General features: G+C 40.9%; 1 protein-coding gene across 1 annotated transcript in view; it reads left to right on the top strand.

Annotated features, from left to right (window-relative positions):
• ttn.2 (titin, tandem duplicate 2) overlaps window positions 1-18,321 on the top strand; it is a 165,167-nt gene that overhangs the window by 86,189 nt on the left and 60,657 nt on the right. Inside the window, exons 108-151 of the mRNA XM_077002312.1 lie at window positions 74-340; window positions 427-705; window positions 795-1,203; window positions 1,291-1,415; window positions 1,512-1,778; window positions 1,901-2,170; window positions 3,310-3,609; window positions 3,922-4,224; window positions 4,329-4,516; window positions 4,620-4,734; window positions 4,821-5,105; window positions 5,188-5,339; window positions 5,441-5,588; window positions 5,713-5,890; window positions 6,007-6,128; window positions 6,220-6,507; window positions 6,692-6,988; window positions 7,110-7,296; window positions 7,383-7,498; window positions 8,378-8,677; window positions 8,889-9,188; window positions 9,285-9,390; window positions 9,498-9,694; window positions 9,804-10,115; window positions 10,223-10,501; window positions 10,671-10,970; window positions 11,065-11,367; window positions 11,474-11,989; window positions 12,087-12,389; window positions 12,508-12,807; window positions 12,933-13,229; window positions 13,323-13,607; window positions 13,779-14,072; window positions 14,178-14,477; window positions 14,581-14,889; window positions 14,982-15,181; window positions 15,275-15,704; window positions 15,799-16,107; window positions 16,208-16,389; window positions 16,511-16,640; window positions 16,731-17,030; window positions 17,123-17,440; window positions 17,526-17,822; window positions 17,958-18,257. Of these exons, the coding sequence (XP_076858427.1) occupies window positions 74-340; window positions 427-705; window positions 795-1,203; window positions 1,291-1,415; window positions 1,512-1,778; window positions 1,901-2,170; window positions 3,310-3,609; window positions 3,922-4,224; window positions 4,329-4,516; window positions 4,620-4,734; window positions 4,821-5,105; window positions 5,188-5,339; window positions 5,441-5,588; window positions 5,713-5,890; window positions 6,007-6,128; window positions 6,220-6,507; window positions 6,692-6,988; window positions 7,110-7,296; window positions 7,383-7,498; window positions 8,378-8,677; window positions 8,889-9,188; window positions 9,285-9,390; window positions 9,498-9,694; window positions 9,804-10,115; window positions 10,223-10,501; window positions 10,671-10,970; window positions 11,065-11,367; window positions 11,474-11,989; window positions 12,087-12,389; window positions 12,508-12,807; window positions 12,933-13,229; window positions 13,323-13,607; window positions 13,779-14,072; window positions 14,178-14,477; window positions 14,581-14,889; window positions 14,982-15,181; window positions 15,275-15,704; window positions 15,799-16,107; window positions 16,208-16,389; window positions 16,511-16,640; window positions 16,731-17,030; window positions 17,123-17,440; window positions 17,526-17,822; window positions 17,958-18,257 (11,463 nt within the window). The remainder of the gene's footprint in view (window positions 1-73; window positions 341-426; window positions 706-794; window positions 1,204-1,290; window positions 1,416-1,511; window positions 1,779-1,900; window positions 2,171-3,309; window positions 3,610-3,921; window positions 4,225-4,328; window positions 4,517-4,619; window positions 4,735-4,820; window positions 5,106-5,187; window positions 5,340-5,440; window positions 5,589-5,712; window positions 5,891-6,006; window positions 6,129-6,219; window positions 6,508-6,691; window positions 6,989-7,109; window positions 7,297-7,382; window positions 7,499-8,377; window positions 8,678-8,888; window positions 9,189-9,284; window positions 9,391-9,497; window positions 9,695-9,803; window positions 10,116-10,222; window positions 10,502-10,670; window positions 10,971-11,064; window positions 11,368-11,473; window positions 11,990-12,086; window positions 12,390-12,507; window positions 12,808-12,932; window positions 13,230-13,322; window positions 13,608-13,778; window positions 14,073-14,177; window positions 14,478-14,580; window positions 14,890-14,981; window positions 15,182-15,274; window positions 15,705-15,798; window positions 16,108-16,207; window positions 16,390-16,510; window positions 16,641-16,730; window positions 17,031-17,122; window positions 17,441-17,525; window positions 17,823-17,957; window positions 18,258-18,321) is intronic.

Here is an 18,321-nt window from a genome sequence, read left to right as displayed (position 1 = left end):
TTAGCTCAGTGTTCTTTTCAAAAACACTTCCACAAAAGAGAAATCACCAAACATTGAACTTTCTCCTCTTCAGAACTTGCTGCTGAGTTTATTTCCAGACCCCAAAGTCAGGAGGTGGTTGAGGGTGAAAAAGCTCAGTTTGTATGCTCAGTGTCCAAAGACTCCTATGAAGTCAAATGGCTCAGAGGCAACAAAGAACTCCAAACAGATGACAAATATGAGATAATTTCTGAAGGCAAGAGACGTGTCCTTGTGGTTAAGAACTGTGACCACAATGACGAGGGACCTTTTGTGGCCCTCATTGGATCTACGAGAGCTTCTGCTGATTTAACAGTGATAGGTATGTATTCCACACATACTGTAGTCGGCATTAATCACTGTTGTAATGGATAAGTGTGCTTACCCTTATTTCTTAATTCACTGCAGAGAAACTCAGGATTATCACTCCTCTGAAGGACACAAAGGCAAGTGAAGGACAAGAGATTGTCCTCAACTGTGAGGTGAACACAGAGGAAGCCAAGGCTAAGTGGCTGAAGAACAATGAGACAATGTTTGAGAGCAGCAAATTCATCATGGTCCAGAAGGACAATGTGTTTTCTCTACGAATTAAAAATGCTGACAAGTCAGATGCAGCTGCTTACAGCGTTGCACTGACCAATCAGCGTGGTGAATATGCCAACAGTTCAGCCAACATTACTGTACAAGGTATTTGTTATATTCTGTGATTGCTGGCTGTTTTCTTTCTTACACATTGGTATAACACAGTTATAGTTTGCTCCTCTTTACATCTACAGAGGAAGATCTGAGGATAGTTGTTCCTCTTGAGGACATCGACACGCAAGAGAAGAAGACTGTTAGTTTCTCATGCAAAGTGAACAAGCCAAATGTGACTGTGCAGTGGATGAAGGCTGGTCAGGAGATGACCTTAAACAAACGTGTTGTGTACCGTGTTGACAAGGAAAAGCATACTTTGACCATTAAGGATTGCAGTCTTGCAGATGAAGGTGAATACACTGTTATTGCTGGTGCTGACAAGTCAACAGCAGAGCTGATTATCAGTGAAGCACCAACTGACTTCAGCGCCCAACTCCAAGACCAGACCATCACCGAGTTCGAAGATGCTGAGTTCACATGCCAGCTTTCCAAAGAGAAAGCTGAAGTCAAATGGTACAGAGACGGTCGTGAAATCAGAGAGGGCCCAAGGTCATTGACTCATTCTTCTCTTGTAATTATCATATTGTGTCATATGGGTTGCATTAAAAAAAAGCTAACATGCATGTTTGATTTTAGATATCAGTTTGAGCGCGACGGAAAAATATGCATACTGCGCATTAGAGAGTGCCGACTGGATGATGAGTGTGAATATGCCTGTGGAGTAGGCGAGAAGAAATCCAGGGCTCGTCTGTTTGTTGAAGGTACATAGAGCTGTGCATGTGGCTGAGTACTTTTCATTACATTTTACTTAGTGAGTCCTCTTATCTAATGTGTTCCAACTAATTTCAATTATCCAGAAATCCCAGTTGAAATCATCAGACCACCCATGGATGCATTCGAGCCACCAGGGTCTGATGTTGTGTATGAGGTTGAGCTCAACAAGGACAGAGTTGAAATCAGTTGGCTAAGGAATAACATGACCATTGTTCAGGGTGACAAATATCAGATGATGAGTGAAGGCAAGATCCACAGACTCCAGGTCTGTGAGATCGGGCCTCGTGACCAGGGTGAATACAGGGTTATCGCCAAGGACAAGGACGCCAGAGCCAAGCTACAGCTTGCAGGTATGCACTATTGCATTTCAATGAATCACTTATTACCTTTGTTTTTGCTAACGTAGGATATTTCATAATAGACAATGTCATTATTAGGTTTAATCTGTATTGTTTCTTTTGTTTTACCATAGAGGTGCCGAAGATTAAGACATTGGATCAGGACCTAGTGACCGATGCTGGAACTCCGTTGACCATGTCCGTTCCTTTTAATGCATACCCACAAGCAGAGGCTGAATGGTTCTTTGACAGCATCAGCCTGCCAAAGGAGCATGTTTACACCTCTACTGACAAGACAGAATACAGACTCAAGGACCCCAAAAAATCAGAGGAAGGCCGTTACAAAATCATTATCAGTAACAAGCATGGGCAAGGAGAAGCTTTCATTAATCTGAAAGTTATTGGTGAGTTTATTTAATCAGTTTGCTACATTCAATGTTTTGAGTGTAAAACCATTTCATTATTCAGATGCAAACAATTACCTTGGTGTATTTTATATATATTTTTTTGGTATAGAACAAGGGTGTCAAACTCAATTTCACCACGGGCCACATGAACATAATCATTCCCCACAGAGGGCCATATGTAACTTATAAATGTAACTACTTCTTAATGTTAAATAACTCTGAATGTATTACTTATTCAAGTTACAACTATTACATATATATTTGCATAGATGCAAAAAAATATGTTTGCTTGTTGCTCTGTTATTATAAAATAAATCCTTTTAATTTGTTAGGTTATGAAACCCACATTACTCCATCAGTCAACGATGAAACTATCCAAATTAATAAAGAAAAATAACATCAAAGACATCACATTTACTTTGTTCAAAACTTGAAATATCAAATGAAGCGCAGCGATTTATTCAGCCACAACAAAGCTAGCTTTTACTGTCGAATTGTTTGTGAACACATTCTTTTGCGATCACAGTTTTAATTCCTTGGCAATGTGTTGTTTTTCTTGATACTTAGCTCCGTGTTTGGTCTCAAAATGTCGACGTAGATTGTACACTGACACCCGCCAGCGCTTCATAACACAAAAGAAATACCGGTTTTTCTCCTTGAAGCACAAACATGTATTCGCTTTCCCATCTTTCTTGAAACACCCTTCCAGCATCAATGTTTCTCTTCCTGGACATTTTGGGATCATTATTTGTATTTCTCAATTACACTGATTAGGAAAATTGTATCAATATGGAAACACTGCAGTGTTGAGATGCCGCCACTTTGCGGGTAACATAATTGTGGGAAAGGTAGTTTTTGGTCACTGCAGGTATTTGACTTTTGTTTTTGACAATAAGGCTTTTTAAGCTCTCGCGGGCCACATAAAATGACGTGGCAGGCCACATCTGGCCCACGGGCCTTGAGTTTGACACCTGTTGTATAGAGGCATCAATGTGAATAAGTCAGAATAGTCCAAAAGCAATGAACACAACATATTGTTACATCTGTTACATCAGTTTTTATGGGGTCAATTCACATTGAACTGGAATTTGACTTTGACTGGTTGTGTCTGAATAAATAAAACTGTCTCCTCACAGATGTTCCTGGGCCTGTGAAGAACCTAAGAGTTATTGACACGGCTGACGGTGAGGTCAGTCTGGCATGGGATGAACCTGAGAGTGATGGTGGCAGCAAGATTCTGGCTTATGTGGTTGAGAGGCGTGATGTCAGACGCAAGACCTGGACTCTTGCCACCAACCGGGCTGACACCACAGAGTACACTGCCACTGGGCTGCAGAAAGACTCTATGTATTTCTTCCGGGTTTGTGCACGCAATAGAGTCGGTTGTGGGCCAATTGTTGAGACAGATGAAGCTGTGTTAGCCAAGAATAAGTTTGGTAAGCAGTAGTTCTTTATGAATCTCTAGACCATCTACTGTCTACATTGAAAGCAATAAAATGATGTTATTGCAGTGATATCATACTTTTAGTATCAGCAAAACTGCAATAATAACAACAACAATAAGAACAATAATATTTTTTTATAAATAGGAAGGATTAAAGTAATAAAATAAAATAATAATATATATTAATATTATATATATATATATATATATATATATATATATATATATATTAATAAAATATATTAATAAAAATGAAACTATTCAAATAAAGAAATACAATCTTTATACATTTTCTGTATTACAGATGTTCCTGATGCACCACAAAATGTCACAGTCGGAAATGTCAACAAGTTCGGTGCCACAGTCTCCTGGGAACCTCCTCTGTTTGATGGTGGCTCTGAAATCACCTCATACATCATCGAGCTCCGTGACAGAACATCTGTGCAATGGTCTCCAGTCATGGTGACCAAACCACAAGACCGTACAGCAATAGTTAACGATGTTATTGAGAATAAGGAATACATCTTCCGTGTTAGAGCAGAAAACAAGGCTGGTCCTGGCAAACCAAGTGCTGCTACAAACCCAGTTAAAATCATGGACCCAATAGGTAAGCAGAATTTACGTACCTTCTCAAGTAGCAATCTTTATGTAAATCAATAAAGATAATTTACAAGTTTTAATTTGTAATGTCTAAATGTTATACACTTTCAGAGAGGCCAAGCCCACCCCTGAATCTGACACACTCTGAACAGACCAAGGAGAGCTGTCTCTTGACATGGGAGCCTCCTCTAAAAAATGGTGGTAGCATGATCACTGGCTACATTATTGAGAGGTGTGAGGAAGATTCAGACAAGTGGATGAGGTGTAATGCCAGGCTTTACCCAGACCTGTCCTACAGGGTAACCATCTAACTTTTACAGCCAGCAGTTTTTTTGGTGTCATCACTATATGCCTGTAAATACCTTTTAAAGTCTCTTTTACTAATATACTACTTTTCTCCAGATTTCTGGACTTAAATATGGAAAGAAGTACAAATACCAAGTCCTTGCTGAAAATGCTGCTGGTCAATCTGACCCATCCAATGTAGTTGGACCTGAGCTAGCAGATGACCCACACTGTACGTATTGGTCCCTTTTGTAGATCTTTGGTATGTTTCCTTTATTTAAATTTTTAAATAACACAATGTGTTCCTCTTAATTTTAGTTGCACCTACACTGGACCTGAGTGCCTTCAAGGATGGCCTGGAGGTCATTGTTCCTCAGCCTCTTATTATCCGAGTCCCGCTCACTGGATATCCAGTACCTAATGTTAAATGGACTGTTGGTGACACAGAGCTTACTGCTGGTGACCGTGTTTCCATGGTCACAAAGCCCACCTTCACTGAGTTAGTCATCACACCAAGTGTGCGTCCAGACAAAGGCAAATATTCTCTGACACTGGAGAATGATGTAAGCAGTGTCTCTGGGGAGATTGACGTCAATGTTATCGGTATGTTCAGTACATCATAGTTTTAGTTGTGTCATAAATCTTCTAGAATTCAGTGCAGAACTCACTGTTCATCTTTTTTCAGCATCCCCAAGTGCACCCAAGGACTTTAAGGTTGCAGAGGTCACCAGAAACCATGTCCATCTCATGTGGGAAGCACCAGACCATGATGGAGGCAGCCCAGTTACTGGATATCAAGTGGAGAAGCGTGATGTCTCAAGAAAGACCTGGATTAAAGTATGAATCTCACATCAAACTCTCATAAACTTTAAATAAAGTTGTTATTTGTCTGAGTTAAACTTCACGTCTGTTTTGTTATTGTTCATTTTACATTTCAGGTCATTGCTGGCTTACAAGACCAAGAGTACACTGTAACCGATGTTGTTGAGGGCAAGGAGTACTTGTTCAGAGTTACTGCTTGCAACAAGTGTGGCCCTGGAGAGCCTGCTTACATTGATGATCCAGTGAATGTGTCTTCACCAGCTAGTAAGTGACCACAGGCAAATTAACATAGCCAGATATTCTACACTGAAAGTGAACTACAGTACAAGTGATTTCTGAAACTGAACCACAAATTCTCACATGCTTTTTTTTAAAAAAAAAACAACAGCTGTACCAGATCCACCAGAGAATCTTAAATGGAGAGACAAGTCTGCCACCAAAATCTTCCTATCATGGGAGCCTCCAAAGTGGGATGGCGGCGCTCCCATTAAAGGTTACACTGTTGACAAATGCCAACGTGGAACTGACAAATGGGAGCCATGTGGTGACATGCTGCAGGATCTCAAGTAGGTGAACCATTTATACCAAACACTAGATTATCTAGTTCTGATAAGCCAAAGCAAAGCAAACAATCTTTACTATAAATAATATATACATACTGAAAATCATTTTATTATCCTAGGGTTGAGGTCACTGGTCTAACAGAGGGGCAATGGTATGCTTATCGTGTGAGGGCCTTGAACAGACTGGGCTCAGGCAGGCCTAGCAAGGCGACCGATGAGATACTCGCTGTTGATCCTAAAGGTACATAAATAATTATATACACACATCTTTATTGTATGTTATAACTATCCCCTGGGTGACTAGTGTCTTCACCTCTCCTTACTTCTAACAGAGCCTCCAGAAATTCACTTGGATGCAAAATTACTGGCTGGTTTAACTGCAAAGGCTGGCACAAAGATTGAACTCCCTGCTGACATCACAGGCAAACCAGAGCCTAAGATCAAATGGACCAAGGCTGATCTTATCCTGAAGGAAGATGATAGAATCTCTATTGCTACCAAGCCAGGTCACTCCACATTGTTCATTGCTAAGACAACAAGGGATGACACAGCGACATACATCGTTGAGGCTGTCAACAGCAGCGGCCGTGCCACTGCAACTGTTGATGTCAACATTCTAGGTATTGTACTCATCCTCATATGTCTTTGGCATGTACTTTGCCCCTGGATGAGTTTAGCTCAATTTAAAGAGTAGATCTCCAAGAGTAGGATGAGGACCTCCTCTTGTTAAACTATTAATTTTTAAACTATTTCCAAAACATGGTGTATCATGTATGTCTGACATGCTCGTGCCCCTTACTATAGATAAGCCTGGACCTCCAGCTGGTTTTGATATCTCTGAAATTACCAGTGAATCCTGTTTGTTGTCATGGAATCCACCAAGAGATGATGGTGGTTCAAGAGTGACAAACTACATTGTTGAAAGGAAGGCTACAGACAGTGAAATCTGGTACAAGCTGTCTTCCACTGTGAAGCCAACCAACTACAAAGCCACCAAACTTGTGAATTTCAAAGAGTACATTTTCCGAGTCTATGCTGAGAATCAGTTCGGCATTGGATTGCCAGCTGAGCATGCCCCAATAACTGCAAAATATACCTTTGGTATGTTACACACATTTTTAAAGTTCAAAAATATATATTTGGATCGCAACTCAGCTATATTAAGAGTAATATGATAATTAAGGTGTATTAAGGGTAATCTGATGATAACCTTTTTAACTAGATCCACCTGGACCTCCGTACAAAGTCACAGCATCAGATATAGCAAAGGACGCTGTAACATTGAGTTGGTATGAGCCTGATGATGATGGTGGAAGTCCTGTCACTGGTTACTGGGTTGAAAGATTTGAGCCAGAAGCAGACAAATGGATAAGATGCAATAAACAGCCAGTCAATGACACAACCTTAAGGTGAGTACTTAGAATACATAAAAGGAAAACATTTTTCAGAATATGTAACTCTCACATAATTCAATTCTTTCTTATCGTGAATTTAGGGTGAAAGGTTTGCCCACAAGGAAGAAGTATAAGTTCCGTGTCTTGGCTGAGAATCTTGCTGGACCTGGAAGACCAAGCAAGGAGACTGACCAGATCTTGATCAAGGATCCAATTGGTAGAATAAACATTTTATGGTTTCTTTTCCAACCCTTTGCATTCAACCCTTTGCACTTACAGAATTCATGGTTATTTTAGTGCGGAAGGCTAATGCCAGGTTCACACTACACGACTTTTCAGTCGTCAGGTTTTTGTGCCGTTCGCACTACACGACTGGTTGTGCTGTAATGGCGAGTCTTTCAGTTGTTGTGGCTTTCACACTACATGACTGATCGGCGACGCGGGCTCACGAATTACACGACTGGGGAATCGCCGACTCATCTGGCTGTCGTCCAAAAACGCGAGAACACGAAAATGAAACTTTCGCGATAACCAGCAACACCACGTAGAAGAAAAAAAATACAATGTACATGTACTCCACATTTTCGTTATTATTTTTTTTACCGTTTAAACACTCCATAGTCCCAAGTGAACATAAATATAATCAATCGCACTATTTCTTCAGTGCTGTCACAATAACTTAAACACAGTGTTGTAGTAAAGTTGTAAGAAAGGTGAGGATTTTGTGTGTTTGCTGGGTTACTGTTTTGAAAGTATTCTTGAAAGTTTTTACATTCTTCAGCGATATCTTCAGCGGTGCCCCGGTTCTCTCTCCGGGTTCCCATTGGCTGTAGCTAGACGCTGCTGCCGACTCTCAGTCGCCGACTGGGCTAGATATTAAACATGCTAGATATCTGCCGGTCGTCTGCGACGAGTCGGCGACTGCTCGGCGAGCGTCTTTCAGCAGTTCACACTACACGACTGAGCGAGCGACGAGTGATCGCCGATTTGCCTCTGACCACAGTTTCTGTCGCCGATCAGTCGGCGACTGAAAAACCAGCCTAAAATCGTGTAGTGTGAACCGGGCATAAGCTGAAAAATATGTGTGCTCTTTTAGATCCTCCATGGCCTCCTGGTAAACCTACTGTTAAGGATGTTGCCAAGACATCTGCTTTCCTGCAGTGGACAAAGCCTGAGCATGATGGTGGTGCCAAGATTGAGTCCTACACTGTTGAACTTTTAAAGAGTGGAACCGTTGAGTGGGTCAGAGTGGTAGATGGTATTCCTTCTCTTGAGTACTTCTTGAGGGGACTGATGGAGAAGCAGGAATACTCCTTCCGTGTCAGAGCTGTGAATGCAGCAGGCGAGAGTGAACCCAGTGAGCCCAGTGACCCTGTGCTCTGCAAGGAGAGACTCAGTAAGTGATTTTTGAACATATGGATTCTTTTAAAATTCCATCACTTGGATAAATTATCTTAGATCAATGCTGTATAATAGAAACTTGTTAACTGCAATTATTTTTATTAGGAATTAAAAAATGTTTATTAACAGGTTTATTTATAGTTTCTATATATATAGATGAAAATGACACTGAACTAGTCTGGTAACACTTTTCCTTTTCTTGATAGATCCTCCAACACCCCCAAGATGGCTAGAGGTGGTAAATATTTCCCGCAACAATGCTGAACTGAAGTGGACAGCTCCTGAGAGAGATGGTGGCTCTCCAATCACCAACTACATTGTTGAAAAGAGAGACGTCAAACGCAAGGGGTGGCAGGCAGTTGATACTACAGTGAAAGAACTGACATACACTGTTACTCCACTGAATGAAGGTTCCCTCTATGTCTTCCGTGTGGCAGCTGAAAATGCTGTTGGACCTAGTGAATACTGTGAACTTGTTGACTCTGTTCTGGCAAAGGACACATTCAGTAAGCACGATGCACCTTGGAAACCTCTTTTACTTTTTCAAGGTAATGACTGATGCCTTTGAGGTATACTCATACTTTTCACCTTTGCTGTTCTAGCTACTCCTGGACCTCCATATGCTCTGACCGTCACAGATGTTTCAAAGACCCATGTTGACCTTAAATGGGAGGCACCTAAGAATGATGGTGGCAGACCCATTTTGAGGTAAAAATAATGAAAATAATAAAATCCTTTTAAATTTCGGTCATTACAGAATCAGTCAAAGTATTGAAAGCATTTTTAAACTGTATGTATTAAATCTGTACTTAAAGGTATGTCATTGAGAAGAAAGAGAAACTTGGAACCCGTTGGGTGAAATCTGCAAAAACTTCAGGCCCTGACTGCAAGTACAGGGTGACTGATGTTATTGAAGGAACTGAGGTGCAATTCCAGGTCCTTGCTGAGAATGAGGCTGGAGTCGGTCACCCCAGTGAGCCCACAGACATTGTAGTGATTGAGGATCCAACAGGTGAGTTGAAGACAAAGTTATAATTGTGAATAGTGAATTTCATGACCATATTCAAGATATGTTCTTTTGTGATCACAATTTGTATTCTGTATTTTTTACATTATTCTAGGTCCACCATCTCCTCCTCAGGATCTTCATGTCACTGAAGCAAACAGAGACCACATTTCTATTGCCTGGAAAGCCCCAGAAAAGAATGGCGGAAGCCCAGTCATTGGCTACCACATCGAGCTCTGTGAGGCTGGAACAGAGAAATGGATGAGAGTGAACTCACGTCCAGTTAAGGAGCTGAAGTTCAGAGCTGGGGAGGAGGAAGGCATTGTTCCTGAGAAGCAGTACATTTTCAGAGTCCGTGCTGTTAATTCCATTGGTGCTAGTGATCCCTCTGAGATCTCTGAGAGTGTTTACGCCAAAGACTCGGACTGTAAGCTGAAACATGTTCATTTTGTCATTAATAATCGGCATTACTATAATGCTTTCACTTGTACTACTGGAGCTAATTGAATTGCTCATTTTGTTTTTATGTTACAGGCAAGCCTACAATTGACTTCCAAACCCAGGATCTTGTTGTTGTGGAGGGTGATAAAATGCACCTCCCAATTCCATTCAAAGCTGTACCATCACCCAAAATCACGTGGCACAAAGATGGCAAAGAAATGAAGGCTGATGACAGGATCTCCTTCAGATCAGATTATATTTCCTGCCACCTGGAAATTCCAAGCAGCCTGCATGCTGATGCTGGCCAGTACAAAGTTACACTAGAGAACAGCCTTGGAGCAACCAGTGGGACAATTAACGTTAAAGTTATTGGTGTGTTTATAGAACCCTTTGCAAATCATCTTTTTGTGATGAACCTCTACACAGATACTGCATTTCAATCATTAACCACACAAAATATTATCTGTGTGTAAATAATATTTTTGTATGCCATTTTTCATTGTTATTTAAGTTATCATATTAATTAATTTTATGCCACTAGGTCTACCTGGACCATGCAAGGAAATTGTCGCTAGTGATGTCACTAAGAACTCCTGCAAAGTGTCATGGGAACCTCCGGACTATGATGGTGGCACCCCTGTTATTCACTACGTCTTGCAGCGCAGAGAGGCAGGCAGGAGAACATATGTGAATATCATGTCTGGAGAGAACAAAATCAGTTGGCCTGTCAAGGACCTGATCCAAAATGGAGAGTATTACTTCCGTGTCAAAGCTGTAAACAAGATTGGTGGTGGCGAGTTCATTGAGCTTCGCAATCCTGTGATTGCTGAGGACCAAAAGCGTAAGTAACACTAATTTCAGATGGAAAAAAAGCTAGATCCTATATAGTGCCAAATATATTTTCCTTACTTTTTTTGTCCTGTGTATATATAAAGATCCACCTGATCCACCTGTTGATGTTGAAACACACAACCCTTCTTCTGAGTCCGTGACCCTGACTTGGAAGCCACCCATGTATGATGGTGGATGCAAGATCATGGGTTACATTCTGGAGAAGGCAATGAAAGGCCAAGAGACGTTTGAGAGATGCAATGATTTCCTTGTGCCAGTATTGTCCTATACAGTTAAAGGCTTAAAGCAAGGAAAAGAATATCAATTCCGTGTACGTGCTGAGAATGCAGCAGGTATAAGTGATCCTTCACGGAGCACGCCGATGATCAAAGCCACCGATGCAGCTGGTATGTATTTGCATGTACAAATTGGTTACTTGATGAGATGCTACTTTGTTTCAGTGAAGTAGTCTTCATTGAAAGGTTATTTAATATGGTCTCTCTTTGTTTTCAGACCGTCCCAAGGTGTTCCTCAGTGGTAGCCTGCAGTCAGGCTTAAGTGTCAGGAAAGGTGAAGAGATTCGATTGACTGCCTACATCTCTGGATTTCCATACCCAGAAATAACATGGACAAGAAACAATTCAACTATTAGGCCAGAAGCACTGAGAAAGAGACCGGAAAGGCCTATTAGGAAGAAAAAAGAAAAGGAACCCGAGAAGAAAGAGGAAAAGAAAGAAGAGGAAATTAAAGAAGACGACAAGGAGAAAAAGGAGGAGAAGGCAGAGGAAAAGGTAGAGGAGAAGGCAGAGGAGGACAAGAAAGAGAAAGAGAAGGAGGTAGAGGAACCTGAAGAGATAGAAGAAGAATACCACCCATCTCTGAATGAGCGCCTTACCATTGACAACTTGAGGGAGGGTGAATCCTTAATTTGTGTGAAAGATGTTATCAGAGGTGATCATGGTGTATTCACCATCAAGGTGGAGAATGATCATGGTATTGCCTCTGCAAGCTGTGTGGTTAATGTTCTTGGTAAGTTACATTATTGTTATACCTATAAACATTTTCTACTCAAATGCATTATCATTTAATTACTTCAGTTAACAAAGATTCTAATGTTTTTGTCCAGATACTCCTGGGCCTCCAGTGAACTTTAAATTTGAAGAAGTCAAGAAGGATTCTGTCCTCTGCAAGTGGGACCCTCCGCTAGATGATGGTGGCAGTGAGATCCTTAATTACATACTAGAGAGAAAGGACAACTCCAAAGTTGAGATGGGATGGGTTACTGTGACAACAATTCTCAGATCTTGCAAGTTCCCAGTAACAAAACTGATTGAAGGAAAGGAATACATTTTCCGTGTTACTGCTGAGAACAGATTTGGTCCAGGAAGACCATGCATCTCCAAACCCGTTGTTGCCAAGAATCCATTTGGTAATTGATGTCCAGGCATATTTCAATAAATTCCAGTTGCATGTTTCATGTTCTAAAATTTTGATGTTTGGTGCTTTAAACTTAGATGCTAATATATGTTTTGACACTTAAATTTCAGATCCTCCAGATGCTCCTGAGAAGCCTGAAATTGTAGATGTCAACTCCAACAGCATGGTTGTCACTTGGAAAGAACCCAAGGACAATGGTTGCCCTATCCAAGGATACTGGGTTGAGAAACGAGAAATTAATAGTACACATTGGGCAAGAGTTAATCGCAGCATCGTCAATAATCTGCAAATAAATGTAGAAGGTCTCTTAGAAGGCTTGACATACATTTTCAGGGTGTGTGCAGAAAACATGGCTGGATGTGGAAAGTTTAGTCCACCATCTGACCCAAAGACGGCACAGTCTCCAATCTGTAAGCCAATTAAACTTAAATTCACAATCACATAACAGACTTTACATTCTGAATATAGTTCTATGGTAATTAAGTATTCAGTGTAGTGTTATTTCAATGTTGAAATAATTTCCTTTTATTCTCAGTGCCTCCGGGTCCACCAATCGCACGTGTTGCTGACACCACAGACCATTCAATAATAGTTGAATGGGATCCCCCTGCAGATAATGGTGGTGCAGACATTTTTGGTTACCATGTTGACAAGTTATTGGCTGGCACCACAGACTGGTCCCGAGCCACAGAAAGACCACAAAAGAGTCTCACATTCACTGTGTATGGTGTCAGAGAAAAAGCGAAGTATACTGTTCGTGTTATTGCAATCAACTGTGTTGGTGAAGGTGCTCCTGGCCTTACTGAAACAGTCATTGTGAAGAATCCTGCAGGTATGAATATTTAACCAGTGGTTGTTTTGGAAAAAAGAAATCTAGGTCTTAAGGCTAATCTCATGACTGTTTGTGTTGCTGATTTGCCTACAGTGACACCTGTGATTGAACTTGATGTCAGTGTGAAGGGTGGTTTTATTGTAAGAGCTGGAGATACACTGAGGATCCCTGCACATGTGACTGGTAGACCTAAACCATCAATTTCATGGATGGTAAATGATCGGGCCCCTGATAAGAAGCGTGTAGAATATGAAGAGGTTGGACAAGTTACCACTCTTTTCATCAAGAATGCTCAGAGAGGTGATAGTGGCAGATATCAGATCACTGCAGCAAACCCAAGTGCTATTAAGTCCGCATGGACCACAGCTGAAGTTGTGGGTAAGTACAATCAGATTACTATCAGATAAATAAATGCTATGCTTCACCGTCCTGCATTGTCTGCATAGTTTAGGCTAAATTGTAACATAAATAGCATTTTTAATTTATTCTATATAAGTCTGTGAAACATTTGTTTTTACACTAAGACATTGCTTGAAATCTTTTATTTAGATGTTCCTGGACCTGTCCTTGAACTCAAGCCTGTTGTAGTGACAAGAAAGTTGATGATGCTTAACTGGTCTGACCCTGATGATGATGGTGGCAGTGATCTGACTGGCTTCATTATTGAGAGAAAAGACCCAAAAAGTCGCACTTTTAGACAACCCATTGAAACTGTTGCATCCAAATGTGAAATTGGGGGCATTGTCGAAGGACATGAGTATATTTTCCGAGTTGTGGCCAAAAACAAGTATGGCTGTGGACCACCTGTTGACCTTGGACCTATCCTTGCAGTAGATCCTCAAGGTAACATTACTTTCATACACATTGCACGTTAATTCCCTACACCTGACAACTAAAATATCTAACTGTACATATGACCTCATTTTTTGTTTATTTTCTTCATGTTAGCTCCACCAACTTCCCCTGAGAAGTTCCACTACACTGAGAGAACCAAATCTTCCATTACCCTTGTGTGGAAGCCACCTCGCAATGATGGTGGTAGTCCAGTCCTTGGCTACGTCGTTGAGAAGAAGAGACAGGATCATCCTGCTTTCCAGCGTGTCAACCCAGAGTTGTGCACTGATCTAACAATGACTGTAGATAACCTAGATGAACTGCACATGTATGAGTTCCGTGCAAAGGCTGTTAATAGCATTGGTGAAAGCGATCCTTCCATACCAATGACTGTTGTGATTCAGGATGATGAAGGTTTGTCCAGTTCTGGTTTGCCAGATTCATGACAACAAGATATATTAGATTATTCTTGTAATCAACCTTTGCCAATGTTTTAAATATTGTTTTTTTTTCACAGTTCCTCCACATTTGCACATGCTGAAGCACTTCAAACAGGATATAATCAGAGCAAAGAAGAACGAGCAGGTTGAGATCCCTGTTGAGGTCACAGGCATCCCAATGCCAAAGGTTGAATGGCTGAAGGATGATGTTCTCATTCCTAAGTCCACGGAAAGAGTCCTGATAGAGACCAAAGAGATTGATAGAGTCACCGAACACACAAAAATCACTCTACCTGCTGTTGCAAGGCTAGACAAGGGAACATACACTATAACTGCCTCAAACTGCATGGGCACAGTCAGCCATCATATTGCAGTGGAAGTACTGGGTAGGTTTAGGTACATTTTATTTATTTAGAGATATTTATATTTTATTTTAAAGTCTGCAAATGTATGATAGTGTTTCTGAAATGTGTTTCAGATCGACCAACACCACCAAGAAATGTTGCTGTTTCAAATATCCGAGCTGAGTCTTGCTATCTGACCTGGGATCCACCACTGGATATTGGTGGCAGTATGCTAACCAACTACATTATTGAGAAGAAATGCCTTGATGTTGAGGATGTTGAAAAAGCTGAATGGGTCCTGGTTACTAACACCATCATAGACAGAAAATATGGGGTAAGCAAAACTTAAATTACAGAAAATATGAGCATGATTCATTAATATACATAACTCTTGAATTGATACCATATATATATATATACTTCATAGGTATGGGAACTTGAAACAGGCGGCAGATATCAGTTCAGAGTCAAAGCTGAGAATAAGTATGGAATAAGTGATGGATGTGAAACTGAGGAAGTTCAAATCAAGGATCCGTATGCTCTACCTGGTCCACCTGAAAAGGTCACTATTGCAGAGCATTCCAAGACTGATATGCTGGTGACATGGGAGCCACCCAGGGACTGTGGTGGATCTATGATTATTGGCTATTGGCTAGAAAAGCGAGAGAAGGGCACTTCTCACTGGGCTAAAACAAACAAGGCCATGGTGTCCAAACGTGGCATGAAAGGCTGGGAATTTCAGGTCACACGCCTTATTGAAGGACTTGAGTATGAATTCCGTGTAATGGCTTGCAATTCTGCTGGAACTGGACCTCCTAGTGCTGTCTCTGAGTCTGCCTTTGCTATCGAACCTATCAGTAAGTTTTACACCATATGTGTAGTTAATAATTCTATACCTCTGGTGTGTATATATTTATAAATCAATAAATAAATATACACTTGTTTGTTTAGCTCCACCTAGCATGCCAGCCGCCCCTGAAGTTGCTGACAAAACCAGGCGCAGTGTCACACTATCATGGATACCTCCTGCCAAAGATGGTGGAAGCCCCATCAAAGGTTACATCATTGAGAAACAGGATGAAGGGACATCTGAGTGGACAAGGGTCAATGATGCGGATAATCTACATCCTACCACTATGTTTACGGTTCCAAATCTCCAGGAGCTGAAGAAATACAGATTTAGAATCATTGCAGTCAATGATATAGGGGAGTCTGAGCCAAGTCCCAGAACCACAGAGGTTCTTATGGAGGATGTTCACAGTAAGAGCTCAATCTTACTATGTGTCAATGTGTCACGTGTCAATGTGAACAGAATTATATGTTTCGGTTCCTAACTTGTTGATTTTGCGTACTTTCACAGCTGAGCCAAAGTTATTTTTGGACATTGGTGCTCATGAGTTAGTAAATGTCGCTGCTGGAACTCCAATCAAAATCCCAGTAACCATTATGGGTCGTCCCGCTCCCAAGGTTACATGGGATTTTGAAGGCAAAGCAAAAACAGAAATTAAAGATCGTCTTCACACGGTGCCAGTGGACTCACAGGTACCAGCATTTCTTAGACCAAAAAAAAATATATATATATATATATATATATATATATATTTTTTTTCTTCAGCTTCTTATTATAAATGATTTCTTTTACAATCTAATTTATTTTGATTAGGTGGAATCTACTGATACTTCTTCTGTCCTAACAATTCCTGTGAGCTTGCGGTCCCACTCTGGCAGATACACTGTAACTGCAAAGAACAAATCTGGACAGAAACATATTAATATTAGAGTCATTGTGCTCGGTAAGCTAGGTGTCGGTACTTTCAGCAAAATCCAATATTTTAATTGTATAAAGTAATTTCTTAATTAGAATGTATGTGCTATTTTAACAGATGTTCCTGGTCCACCTAAGGAGCTCAAAATAACTGATATTACACGGTCTACAATGAGGCTTACATGGAAACTCCCAGATACTGATGGTGGAGAGAGAATCAAGAGCTACTTCATTGAAAAGAGAGCTGTCACAGCAAAGGCCTGGTCAAAGGTCAATGCGTCCTGTGCCAGCATGGCCTTTGTAGTGCCTGACCTCCTCGAGGGCCAGGACTACTTGTTCCGTGTTTGTGCAGAGAATCGTATTGGAATGGGACCATTTACTGAGACCACTGAGCCAGTAAGGGCAAGGGATCCCATCTGTAAGTTATACATCACAACACTTAATATGGTGTCCCTGAATGAAATGCTTTACGTTAGAATTTACCTTTATGTTTCTTCTGTTTATTTCAAGCACCCCCTGATCCTCCAGCTAAGGTCAAGATTAATCTTGTTACCAAAAACACTGTGACCCTCTCTTGGCAACCTCCAAAAAACAATGGTGGTGCCCCAGTAACACATTATATTGTAGAGAGGCTGAGCTGGGACACCAGTGGTCCACAAAAAGAGACCTGGAAACAGTGCAATAAGAGGGATGTTGAAGAAACTACCTTCATAGTTGAAGACCTTAAAGAGGGTGGTGAATATGAGTTCCGTGTCAAGGCAGTGAATGAAGCCGGCCCAAGCAGACCCTCTGTTACTGTGGGACCAATAATCATCAAGGATCAGACCTGTAAGTATCTTTCAAAAAAACGCCCAACAGTATGTTTACTTTGAGTGAAATACATCATTCCTCTTATGATTTAATATCTTTTCAGGTGCTCCAACCATTGATCTTAGAGAGGCCCTGGAAGGTGCTGAGACATTTGACATCAACATAAAAGCCAGGATTCAGGGCTGTCCATTCCCATCCCTTGTCTGGCAGAAAGCTCCACTTGACAAGCCTGATGAAAAAACTAATGTGCATTATGATCAGCATATCAATAAACTGGTAGCTGATGATAAATGCACTCTGCTGATTCAGCAATCCAAGAGAGACGACAGTGCAATTTATACACTTACTGCTACCAACAGCTTTGGGACAGCATCAAAGGACATCAGACTCACCATTTTGGGTAAGTTGTATTATGAGTTTAACCAAAATACCCCTTTAATATGCCTTTTTGCAGTGTAATTTCACTTTGATCTCAATATTCTGTGTGTGTGTGTGTGTGTGTGTGTGTGTGTGCATTACTCAATTATTTATATAGGACGACCTGGACCACCAGTGGGACCTGTCAAAATTGGAGAGATTTTTGCTGAAAGGATTGGTCTATCATGGAACCCACCCATAGATGATGGTGGTTCCAAGATCACAAACTATGTCATTGAGAAACGCGAAGAGAACAGGAAGTCATGGGTCCATGTCTCGAATGATCCTAAAGAATGTGTTTATACAGTCCATAGGCTGACAGAAGGGCATGAGTATGAGTTCCGTATTATGGCTCAGAATAAATATGGTGTAGGACCACCACTTTACAGTGAACCTGAGAAAGCAAGGAACTTATTCAGTAAGTGATTTATTCATAGTCTTTCTCCATTACATTATCTAATGGAACATTACTGAAACAGGAC

Source organism: Brachyhypopomus gauderio, chromosome 4 (genome assembly GCF_052324685.1).
Source record: "Brachyhypopomus gauderio isolate BG-103 chromosome 4, BGAUD_0.2, whole genome shotgun sequence".
Classification (NCBI taxonomy): domain Eukaryota; kingdom Metazoa; phylum Chordata; class Actinopteri; order Gymnotiformes; family Hypopomidae; genus Brachyhypopomus; species Brachyhypopomus gauderio.
This window is presented reverse-complemented; position numbering and strand designations above follow the sequence as displayed.